A 12,014-nucleotide genomic window follows, 5' to 3' on the forward strand; every position below is an offset into this window, starting at 1 on the left:
CGCCCGGACAGCTTCCGAGGCAGGCTCCCCGAGGGAGGGGGCGGCCTGGGCTGCGGCAGAGGCCCTTCCGCTGAAGGCGGAGGGCAGGGCCGGCCCAGGATGGAGGCGTCGGCCGGCCTCCGCTCCCGCCCAGCCGCCCTCCCCCCCGGGGTCCCCCTGTCCGGCTGGCCGGAGCCTCGCTCAGCGCCTCTCCCGCTTCCCCCTTCTTTGCAGGGGTCCGGCCGCCTGCGGCAGAGATGGAGCCGCTGGCCGCCGCCGCCGCCAGTCAGCTGGGAGCGGGGCGCGAGTCTGGCTCCTCCTCCTCGTCCTCAGCTTCGTCCTCTTCCTCGTCCTCCCCTCACTCCAAGCAGGAGCTGCAGCCCTACGCCGGCTCCAGCCCGCTGAAGCCCAACCAGGTCGGGGAGACCTCGCTCTACGGCGTGCCCATCGTCTCGCTGGTCATCGACGGGCAGGAGCGCCTCTGCCTGGCGCAGATCTCCAACACGCTGCTCAAGAACTACAGCTACAATGAGATCCACAACCGTCGGGTGGCGCTGGGCATCACCTGCGTGCAGTGCACGCCGGTGCAGCTGGAGATCCTGCGCCGAGCCGGCGCCATGCCCATCTCCTCGCGCCGCTGCGGCATGATCACCAAGCGCGAGGCCGAGCGGCTCTGCAAGTCCTTCCTGGGCGAGCACAAGCCGCCCAAGCTGCCCGAGAACTTCGCCTTCGACGTGGTGCACGAGTGCGCCTGGGGCTCGCGGGGCAGCTTCATCCCGGCGCGCTACAACAGCTCGCGCGCCAAGTGCATCAAGTGCAGCTACTGCAGCATGTACTTCTCGCCCAACAAGTTCATCTTCCACTCGCACCGCACGCCCGACGCCAAGTACACGCAGCCCGACGCCGCCAACTTCAACTCCTGGCGCCGCCACCTCAAGCTCAGCGACAAGGGCGCCACCGACGACCTCAGCCACGCCTGGGAGGACGTCAAGGCCATGTTCAACGGCGGCACCCGCAAGCGGACCTTCTCCTTGCACGGCGGCGGCGGCGGCGGCGGCGGCGCCTCCTCCTCCTCGGCGGCCAAGAGCGCCCTGCACCCGCCGCCGCCCTCCTCGGCCGACCTGGCCCCGGTGCACAAGAGCCTGCGCTGCAGCGGCGGGGCCGACGAGCCTCCCGGGGCGGAGCGGCCAGGGCTGGGCATGCCCGCCCTCGCGCACGGCCCGGCCGCGGCCTCCGTGCGCAGCTACCCGGTCATCCCGGTGCCCAGCAAAGGGTTCGGGATGCTGCAGAAGCTGCCCCCGCCGCTCTTCCCGCCGCCCTACGGCTTCCCCGCTGCAGCCTTCGGCTTGTGCCCCAAGAAGCAGGAGGACGCCCTGGGCGGGCCCGGCGGCGACCCCAGCAAGGCAGCCGCCCTGACGCAGGGCATGTTCTGGGCCCCGCCGCACCCGCCGCCGCCCCAGCCGCCGCCGCACCCGCCGCCGCCGCACCCGCCCCAGCAGCCCGGCGCGGCGGCCAAGGAGGGCGGCGTCTACCCTCTTTCCCCATGTTCTGGCCGGCCTCCGGGAGCCTCCCGGTGCCGCCCTATCCCGCCCAGAGCCAAGCCAAAGCGGCCGCCACCGCCGTGGTGGTCGCCGCCGCTGCAGCAGCCGCCGCCGCCGCCGCTGCCGAACCGCTGGGCCTGCGCGTCCCGGCCCACGTGGACCTGGAGGGCTCGGAGCCGTCGGGCAGCGAGCGGAGCAGCGCCACCCCGCAGGAGGGCTCCGGCGCCGCCGAGGCCGAGCGCTGCCCCAGCGCCCTCGCCAGAGCGGCGGCGGCGGCGGCGGCCGTCGGGGAGGAGGAGCGCTCGGGCGACGAGGCCCTGCTGCCGCCCCTGCCGCTGCCCAGGAAGGGCAGCTACCTCTCGGCCTTCCGCCCGGTGGTGAAGGACGCCGAGAGCATCGCCAAACTCTACGGGACCACCCGGGAGGTTTACGCCGGGCCGCGGGGCTGCGCGGGCTACATCTCCCCGGACTTCCTCAGCGAGGGCAGCTCCAGCTACCGCTCCCTCTCGCCCGGGAACGAGACGGCGGGCGAGCCGGACGTGGACGTGGAGTCGAACCGCTTCGCGGAGGACGAAGACGAGGAGGACGAGGCGCCGGGGGAGACGCGCAGCAGTCCCCGCCGCCGCCCCCGCCGCCCCCGCTGCTCCTGCCCGAGGCGGACGAGCCCCTGGCCGCAGCCCCGGGAGGAGGAGGAGGAGGCCTGGCAACGGCGGAGAAGGCGGCGGAAGCGGAGGAGCGTCCCTCGGAGAGGACCGGCAGCCGGGCTGGCTACGAGGTGCGTGGGGAAGCGGGAGGGGAGGCGGGGAAAGGCAGGCCCTGATCCCCTGACAAGGGGCGCTGGGGAAGGAGGGTCGGGCAGGCTCTGCGGCGAAGGGCGGGGGAGGACGGGAGGTAAAAGGAGGGCAGGGATTCTGGGGTGGGGGGAAGGGGCAGGGGAGGCCCGGCCAGGCCTGTCCCGCTTAGTTTGCCTTCCCAGCCCTTGGCGGGAGAGAGGGGGCCCTTTCCTTTGGCTGGGTTGAGGCACCAGGCCGAGATCACACGGGGCATCCCTCCCTCCAAGGCCACTGTACCTGCCGGGCCCAGAATACGGCATGTGTGTGTGTGTGTGCTTATGTGTGTGTCGAGTCAGTATTGACTTCTGGGACAAATCCCTGCAGTTTTCTTGGCTAATTTTTAAAGCGAATTTTTTGGATTGGTGTTTTTTTTGCCATGACCTCCTTCTTGGGGCTGAGCGCCTGGGTCTAAGGTCACCCAGCCCAAGGCAGGACTCAGGGTCTCCTGGTTGGCAGCCCGGTGCCTTGGCCACCACACCAACATGGTTTTCTAGCTAGGGTTTGAGGCCAATTCTCCTACCCGGAGAACGAGAAACCAGCCTCGGGCGCCTGTGACTTCCCCCACCAGGCCCTGCCGAATTGAACGGGCGAGTTTATTGTATCAGCACCACGAACAGCTCCAGCCCCCCCCGCCGGCCTCGGGAATCTGGGTTGGGGGCAGAGAAAGAGGCCGCCGTGAGCTCGCCCGGGGAGACCCCGCTGCAAACCGGCTCTCTCCCCCACCTCAGCGGCTCTTTAAAAGGCACTTGCTTTTTTTAATCGCCTTGCCCCGCAAAAGCGAGGCAAAAAGCAAATGGAGGCCTGGAAGTCGGCTGGGGTCGGCCGGGGGACCCGCTCCAAAGCCTACCAGGGAGTTAGAACAGGAGGAGCCGAAGGAGGAGAACGGAGCAGGGAACACCCAAGCAGGCTCGGGAGGGCAGGGCGAAAGCAGCGCCCGATCCATTGGGCTGTTGGCAGCCCAGCAAACAAATAGGGGCATTAAAAAAAAGGCTCGCTCCCTTCGGGGCCTGCCCACCACGGTGTGTGTGTGTGCGTGTGAGGGAGAGAGAGTGAAAGTTCTCCCCGTATTCGAACAGGGGCTCCTTCCTTTCCCTTCGCTTCGTTCTGGCCGTCTCTGGGTGGTTTGGCACCCAAAGCGTAGCTATCCCAGCCCCTTTTCCACAAGACGATCAGCTTCGAGTTTGTATGTCCATCGAATTTCCCGCTGTTCGCATTTGAACGGGGGAAATTTGGAGTCTGATCGGTAGAACTAAGGAGGAAGAGAGAGTGTAAAGTCGGATCTTAGCTCGGAGCGGATTGAAATTCGCTTCCCGGGGTCGGTAGTGGCGGTCACTTAATAAGCCTTCAAAAGACACGGAGGCTTTTAAGGAGCTCTTCGCTTTGAGATTCCTTTCGAACCGGGGAAAGACCTTTGCTTTTTTTCTGGAGCAGTTTAATTAAGTCGGGCTTTTCCCTCGCTAATCCACCCTGCCTAAAAGGACAAGACACGGAAGGTCGGTGGGTTTTTCTTTCCACGGAACGGCGGGAAATGGCCCCGAGGCGAAGCGGAATCGGCCTCCAATTTGGCCTCTGGATTCGTCTTATTGCGTTCTTGGATTCTCGGCCACGGGTGGGATTTTTCCTGCGCCAGAGAGCCACGGGTCCTGGGAAGCAGAGCTCAATTCGGATGGCTCGCTCGGTGAGTCCGTCGTGGCGTGTGGAGCCCAACTCTCTTTCTGTCTTTTCCTTCGCAGGCCTATCCTTCGGGGAGGGAGGATTGTCCGCAGGCGCTCAAAGCCGGGGTCTCCCTGGGCCCACCCATCACTCCCTATCCCTGCGCCCCAGACGCAAACGGTACGAATCAGCCGCACGAGAGAGAGAGCTCGGGGCTGGGCGGGGGAAACGGCGCTGCTAAGGGAAGCCCCCCCCCCCTCGGGCCTAGGTCCGGACCCCAGACCTCTTCCAAGGCGTCTTTCAGGCCTCTGCCCTCCCCCCACCACCACCGTGGTCCGTCGGGGACGAGTTTTTCTTTCCTTTGCCTTGATTTTAAGGGGAGGGGGCGCCACCCACCCACCCCGCTACTAGTCTTGCCGGCCCGGACCTTGCCCCGAATTCCCCAAGCGCTCCTCTCTGTTCGGGGCAGGCCGGACGTGGCTTATGGGGGGAGGGCGAAGCGGGCCGACCTGCTTCCCAGGGCAGCGGGGAGTCCCTTCCTAAGGGCTCGGGTCTACCTGCCGTGGCTGAGGCGGGCTCCGGCCGAGCTCCGTGTCCTGAAAAGCGCTTCCTTGGCCCTAAGACCCCGACCACGAAGACGTGCCCTCGGCCGAAGAGGAGCTGGAGAGCAAGAAACGCTCCCCGAAGCAGAGCAGCGTCTCGCAGCCCAGCCCGACTCAGGCCGAGCGAGGTAAAGGGGACGGGCCTGGTCGGCTCTTGGAGGGGGGGCGGGGGGGGCGAGGGCTGCCGTTGCAGAAGGCCAGGTTGACCCCGATGGGCGGGCAGAAGCGCCGAAGAGAGCAGCCGAGGCGGAGAAGGCTGAGCAGGTATTGTGGCAAAAGGCTCAGCGGGCTGCAGCCAAGAAACGGAGTTAAGTGAAAATAGAAACCCAGGTTCGGTTCAGCGCAGGCAAGCGGGCCCTTCGAATTCAGCCCCCGGACGCCCCCAAACCCAAGAGGCCTGGCCCCAAGAGGCCGCGGAGCCTTTGCTGCAGCCTGACACCCGTGTTCCGGCTAGAGGGAGGACAGACAGTTCCTTCCTGGGAAGGAAACTCGGCTTAAGGGCTCGCGGCCCGTGTCCGGGTGGAAAAGGGCGAGGCGGGGGGGGGGTCCCCGAGGATATAAAAGGACTGCCAGTTCCATGGTCTACGCTGTCGGGGAATGATGGGTGATGTAGTTGTCACAGGATCGGAATCGTCCTATTGACCGTCCAAAATGCCCTGGATCTGAGCACTTGGTGGTCCGCGGGGCTTGGACCGCAGCCAGGACGCCGCGTTTGGCCTTTCGGGGACGGAGGGGAGGGGGAGAGAGAGAGAGGAGAGAACTGCAGGGGTTCATCCTGGAGAGACTCAGCCCTTCGGCACCGGTTCCGTCAGACAAACCGGCCGCCCGTTTTCGAGACAGGTCACCTTCCACCCTCCGTTTCGATTCAGCGGGGGCGGGGGGCGAGAGGCTCTGCTGAGTCAAACCAGGTGGCTGGCAGGAGATCTCCGGGCCGGGCCTCCTGCCACCCGCCTCGCTGCTTCCTCATTCCGGCGGCCCAGTTTCGAGCAGGAGCGGCCTTGGCGCCCTCCGCCTTCCGACGGTTCAAGTCGGGGTTTCTCAGCAGCGCCTTCCTCGAAGGAAGCCAGTTCTCTGCTCTGGAGGCGCCCAAGAGACCCGGGGCGGCTGGTGGGGGGGGGCACTGGCCTTCCTCGTGGTCTTGGTCGGCCGCCTCTGCTGCCGCCGGGCCCTTCCGGACCTTCCTCAGCCGAGCAAGTCCCCTTCTTCCCCGGGAGCTTTGCGCCCTTGGGCAGCAGAGGAGTCCTGGATGCGCGCTGCGGCTGAGCCATCCCTACGCGCGGTTTTCCCTTGGAGGGCCCGACGCTCCTTACCTGCTCCTTGAATTCGGAGCCTTCCCTCCTGCGAGGTCCCTGGGCTGCCTGAGAGGCGAAATCCCGGGGCTCAAGGGCGCTCTGGCCGGATTGCCCTCCTCCTCCTCCGGCGCCTCCTCCCATCGGTTCGCGGCAGGAAGGAAAATCCAGTCCCGCAGCAGATTTCGGGCAGGCAGGGAGGTTCTGACAGGTGTCACTGAATCTGCGGCTCTTGAGACTCCTTCGAGAAGCCAGAAAGGGTCACATTCCTTTCATAGGCTCCAGCAAAACGAAAGAATCGAATTTAAGCACCTCTTAGCGGAAACCACTCTATGCAAAGCCCAAGGAGAGAATGCAAAAGAAAGGCAGAATTCGGTTCTCCAGGAGTCATTAGGCCGGCTTGGTGGGGGGGAGGCCTAGGCTAATGGCAGCCTATCCTATCCAACGTGAAGGGATCCACACTACATTTCACGTGAAACTGCAGCCTTTTCCTCGGCTGAGCCCTGGGGAGGCAAAGGGCGCTGGTGGGAAGGGCCCCTCCTGGCCCTGCGCCCCCCCTCCAGGGAGTTCCTGTCCTGTCCTGTCCCTCCCAAAGCGGTTCGGTCCCTCGCGGGGGCGGGGGAGCGGCGGGAGAGAAGCGGGACAGGGACGCAGGGCGGGACCGAATTTCGGGATTTCTCTCCTCCTAGGGGAGGAAGCGACCATCCTCGACGTCACTGGGACTCCGTTGGGCGAGAAGGACCTCGGCGCTCTGGCGAGAGGTAGGAACGTCGTGGGGATCCGGGATGAAGGCAGCCACGTGCACCGCGGCCCCCTCTGAAGGAAAACGGAGGGGAGCAACTTTTCCTCTGGGGGGGGGTCTTCCCTGCATCCTGGGCTACGCCTTCCAAGCCAGAGGATTCAGCGCAGTTCCGCTTTTCTGCGCGGCCTTTAAGCTGTGGGTCACGCTGCTTCTGTCCTTGCCCGGTGCCTGCATTAAGCGAGCGGCTTTTTTGCACCAAGGCACCAGCAGGACATTCTTTGTCCGCCTGAATGACAGGCTTAATCCAGGTCCCTACCTCGCCCTTCCCTTTGCTGGCCTTTTTCTGTTCTAAAGAAACTTGGCTTCTGACCTCTAAAAGCTAAGCAGGCTCAGGCTTTGGAAAGAAGGCCACCAGGAGATCTGTAAAAATGTAGGATCTCAACCAAAACACCCCACAAGAAGACTTCCAAAACTGGGATGTGCCCAGGGGTGGGATTCAAATAATTGGACAACCGGTTCTCCACCCTAACGATTTCTTCCAACAACCAGTTCACCAAAATGCTCAGAACATTAACAACCGATTTCTTGTGAATTGGTGCGAACTGGCTGAATCCCACCACTGGATATGCCCCTGAAGTCGGGCCGGGGTTTTTACTTTTGAAAGGATCTTGGCCTTTCCACCGCTCTGGGACTGCAGGGTTTAAGGGTGGCGGGGGGAGGCAAAGCGTGAGAAAAGTGGGTGTTAGCCTCCAGGACTCCTCCTCCTGCTTCTGGCTGCTATAGAAATGGGGAGGGGGAGGTGGACGGAAGAATAACTGGACTTCGTGGGGGGAAAAGTGCTGGAGACAGGTAAGGGGCTAAATCTGCGCAGTGAGCAAGTCAGCATAGTCAAGAAAACATCCCAACTTTTACATTTCACCAACTTAAACCCCCAGCACTTTCTCCCCCCCCCCAATTATTCCCCACCCACCCACCTTTCTATGGCAGCCGGAAAGATAAGCCGAAGGAGGATTCTTGGAGAGCTGACATTCGGCCCTCCTGCAAAAGAGGCCTTAGCCCAGAGGGCTAGGCGAAAGGGAAAGTGTGTTTTGCACAGTCCCAGAGCTGGGAACAATGGGGTTTCCGTGGCTTGCCATGTGGATTTGCATGGGTCTCCAGGAGGCACTTGGGGTGGTTCGTCCCACTGGGGGTTGCAGCTCCAGGGTGGTAGGGAAGTTGGCAGCTGGGGGGGGGGGGGAGGGGGGCGTTGTGGAGGGAGGGAGTTATCTATTGTTATAATAAGGAATGTCCGGAGGGAGCAGCCTTGGCGGTTTGGATTGTCCTACCAGGTGCAAATGAAGCCCCTGTTCAGTTCCTTCCTCCTGGAATACAGCTCGCGTTTAAAAGGAGTCCCCCAAAAGCCTAACAGGGGAACCTCTTTTTTCCCCACGAAGTTCTAGAGCAGGGGTTCCCAACCTGGGGTGCTTGCACCCCCTGGGGGTGCGAGACGATATTCCAGGGGGTGCGAGAAAAGTCCAGGTAAATAATAGGATATTGGCTATATGTTGGCATTTTTATTTTCTTTTGCAATGGCTTAACTTTGTTTTCATTTTAGAGTTAAGTATCGTTATTTAGTGGCCGTCACATACATAGCTGAAAAGATTCAATCCTACCATATATTTCACGTGTTCAGTAGCTCCTAAAGTCTAAATTTCAGGGGGTGTGAGGTTCGAGTGAAATTTATTTAGGGGTACAGGGCAAAAAAAAGGTTGGGAACCACTGATCTAGAGGTCGTCCTACTCCAGCGTCCCTCTCCAAGAGAGTTGGGCTCCTGGCAGTTCAACCATTTGGAAGGGAACTGGCACTGCTTTTTTTGGGGGGGGGATCCCCTCTTTTAGAATCTAGTCCAGGGGTCTCCAACCTTGGCCACTTTAAGCCTGGGGGACTTCAACTCCCACCCAGAATTTCCCAGCCAGCTTTGCTAATAATTCCCCAGGCTTAAAGTGGCCAAGGTTAGAGGCCCCTGATTTCTAGCCTGCAGCTCTAAGCATTTACAGATGGTCTCCCATCCTTGCCTAAATCCTTCTAACCTTGCTTGGCTTTTTGAGGTCAGCCGACTCTGTGTGCATGTGTGTGTGTGTGTGTTTGCGCCTCTGTAGGTGCAAATACAGATGTGAATAGGCTTCTCTGCAGGCAAATGAACATTATATTTCCCCTTTAATTGGCGACAAGGCATTTCCTCCCTGGAAAGGAAGGTCTCTATTTCAGGGACCCCTTAGCAGAGCTCCCTCACCCTGACGCCCCCCCCCCCCAACTGCCACCCCTCCTCCTTTCCCCTCTCCGCCAACAGACGAGCTGCACAGACTCCTCCTGGAGCAGATGGATCTCAGGAAGAAATTGGAAAGAGAATTCCAAAGTCTCAAAGGTATCTTCCTCCGCTTCCTTTCGCGGCTTCAAGCTTGTTCCAAACGGCTCCTCCTCGCGGCTGCGCCGGGTGGCCCCGATCCTGGCTGCCAGGTTGCGAAAAGGGGGCTCTTCGGAGAGGGGGCGGCCGGGAAGGAAGCCCCGAGGCGGAAAGGCCTCCAAAGTCTTGGCCCTCTGCTTGTTCCCTGGGCGAAGACGAGGAGCCGGGAGCAAAAGGAAACTCCAGCCCGCTCCCCCCTCGCCCCCCATGGAGGCGGAGGGGGCCTCTCACCTCCCACCCACCCCGCGACCCGAGACTCCGCAGTCCAGCGCTGTCTTCCCACGTGCTAAGCCCGGGTTTCACGCGGGGCGAAGCGCACCTGCTCAACTGAGAGCATTTGCACCAAGACCAATTCCTTGTGCAATTGACCAATTCCAACCCCACTTGGCCAACGAAGAATTCGGATCATTCTAAACTTGGTGAGAAAATCCAGAGCTGTGCCGCTCAGAAAAGGGGGTCTTACCCAGTTCAAGCATCCTGGCTACCCCGTTGGGTTGGCTTTGGAGACGAAGCCCCGGACCGGTCTTTGCCCCTCCCTTCTGGCTCTTCAGAGGAAGGGGGGGGGGCAAAGGAGTCGCCCCTTCCCTCTTGGACAGGGACGCCCCAAAGGAGCCTCGGGTTGCAGATCCAGGCCTTCCACCCAGGACGGGAAACCGAAGGGTTGGCTCTCAAGGGCAAAGCAGTCCCGCGGGTTGCCCCGACCGAGGGGAAACAACGCCCGGCGGCGGGCGGGGCTGGGAGAGCCTCCAGGCGGCCAACTTTGCAGGCCAGGCTCCGGCGCTGGTCCGCCGTCCTGCCCCGCTGCCGGCCGGCCGTCGTTCCAGGCAGCCCGGCTTTGGCGTCCAGTCGCGGGGAAAGGCGGCCTTGCTTGGGCGTCCCAGGAAGCAGGTCGCCGGGTTCGCGGGTTCCGATGACCCGGATTCGCAGCCGGCGAAGCTCCCGCGGGAGGAGGGGGCTCCCTCTGCCCGGGCTGCCTGCCGCCTCTTCCCGACGCCGCCTCCTCCTCCTCGCTGCCCGCAGATAACTTCCAGGACCAGATGAAGCGCGAGCTGGCCTACCGGGAGGAGATGGTGCAGCAGCTGCAGATCGTGCGGGGTGAGGAAGCCGGTTCCGCAGTCCGGAGGGGGGGAGGATGGGGGGAATTGGGGGGGGTTGCACAGAGAGAGGCCCTTGCCGGCCCCGCCCGAGCTCGTCTTGTCCCCGCAGATACCCTGTGCAACGAGCTGGACCAGGAACGGAAGGCCCGCTACGCCATTCAGCAGAAGCTCAAAGGTGCGTGTCCTTCCCCGGCGCCTTGCAGGGCACCCAAGAAGCGGGCACCAAAATCCTTTCCGGCCCTCCTGCCCGTGCAAAGCGGCCTAAGACGGTAGCTGAGAAATCCCGCGCCCGCTGCCAGGACGAACCGGCCCTGAGCAGCCGTGAGGCTTTTGCCCCCTGGACCTTGGCGCACCTGCACTCACCTGCTTAAGCGCGGGCGGCGGAGTTGGGCAAGGCTCGAACACAACCAGGCTGCCAAGGGCGCCAAGAACCACACACCCCCGCCTTTCAACTCCGAGTTAGGAACTCGCTCCTTTATGGACCTGCAGAAACAGGTGTAAGATTGGGGAGGGGGGGGAGACCAGTTAACGAATCTCTCTCCCTCCATCGCCCCCCCTCCCCCCCGCAGAAAAGTAGTCAAATCCGATGCGGGGCTGGAGGTCCGACTGGATCCGCTTTGGGGGGGCCACAGTGCATTTCCCTCTTCACCTGACAGGTGAAGCCAGAGCCTCTGGTTCCTTAACCGGGTCTCTGGCTTAGCTTACTCTCCTTGGAAACCCACCAGCCCCACCTTGGAACCGGCCTTGCCGCCTTTTGTACCCCTCCCTCCTCCGCCCCGTTTGTCTGGAGAGGCGCCGCGCAGCACTTGGGGACGAGGAGAACGTTTGGCCCGACTTTACACGGCAGGAGAGGAATCCCGTCCTCGGGACGTTGAAGGAGCGGGGTGGTTGCAGGATACGGGCAAAATGGTCACCTGGGCTTTTTGGGCCCTAGCCTGAGACAAGCCTGCATGGCGCTGATCTTGGAAGCCGGCCTCGTTAGGGCCCGGATGGGCCGCCCCTAGGAGACCCCGGGCATTAGCCGGATCCTCCCGTCCTGGGGAAGAGAAATGCCTTTCGCGGCCCTACTGGAAATTGAGCTCGCTTGGAAGGGGGCTCGGCCTGGGGAGGCGGGAGGCGGGCAGGGGGCGAGTCCCTTGCTGGGCGGGCCTCCTCCCGGGCTGAGGGGAGAAGTGGGGGCTCCGTGCGGCGGGGAGTGACGGCTCCTCTTCTCTGCCGCTTCCCCCGCAGAGGCCCACGATGCGCTGCACCACTTTTCCTGCAAGATGCTGACTCCTCGCCACTGCGCCGGCAACTGCTCCTTCAAGCCGCCCTTGTTGCCCCAGTGAGACCCGCCCGCCTGCCCGCCTCCCCTCCCCTCCTGTCTGGACGGGGAGGGCCGTCAGCGAGACTCCACCAGGCCGGTCCGAATCCAGCAGAGACTCGTGTAAATAGACCGAGGAGGAGCGCGAGGCAAGAGAGGGCGGCTTCTTCCCGGTCGTGTAAATAGAAGCTGCGCCGGATTGGATCGGGACCTGGAAGGCGAGCCAGACTGCCGAAGGGCCGAGGCGGGGCGGGGAGAAGGGCAGATCCAGCTGGCTCCCGGGGGGGGGGAGGGGAGGGGGCGTGGGGAGGGTCTCTCTCTGTCTCTCTGCCCCCTCCGCCCGCTGCGCCATCGTCGCTTCCACCCCGGCTGAGAGCCGGGGGTCGTGGAGGGCTGGCTCCGGGGTCCCCTCCGAGGGGCGACGTGCAATGGCTAGAAGCGCAGTTGCGTTTCCCTCCTTCCTCGCTCCCACCTGTCTCCAGGTGTATTTTTTTTAAACCGATTTCTTTCGGGCTCCGTTTCCTCCACCCCC

At 63.1% G+C, this 12,014-nt stretch overlaps 1 protein-coding gene across 1 annotated transcript; it reads left to right on the plus strand.

Moving 5' to 3' along the window:
• The first annotated feature begins 223 nt into the window (after positions 1–223).
• On the plus strand, positions 224–11,762 carry SKOR1 (SKI family transcriptional corepressor 1). Its single transcript, XM_026691254.2, is given in 10 exon segments — positions 224–1,512; positions 1,515–2,114; positions 2,117–2,295; positions 4,087–4,186; positions 4,629–4,736; positions 6,587–6,658; positions 8,969–9,043; positions 10,103–10,177; positions 10,289–10,354; positions 11,410–11,762. Coding segments are annotated over 10 exon segments (2,649 nt in total). The 5' UTR covers positions 224–236; the 3' UTR covers positions 11,508–11,762.
• The last annotated feature ends 252 nt before the right edge of the window (positions 11,763–12,014 follow it).

Source organism: Notechis scutatus, chromosome 11, assembly GCF_049901735.1.
Source record: "Notechis scutatus isolate UNSWTSFEM ecotype Mainland chromosome 11, rNotScu1.2, whole genome shotgun sequence".
In the NCBI taxonomy this organism is placed as follows: domain Eukaryota; kingdom Metazoa; phylum Chordata; class Lepidosauria; order Squamata; family Elapidae; genus Notechis; species Notechis scutatus.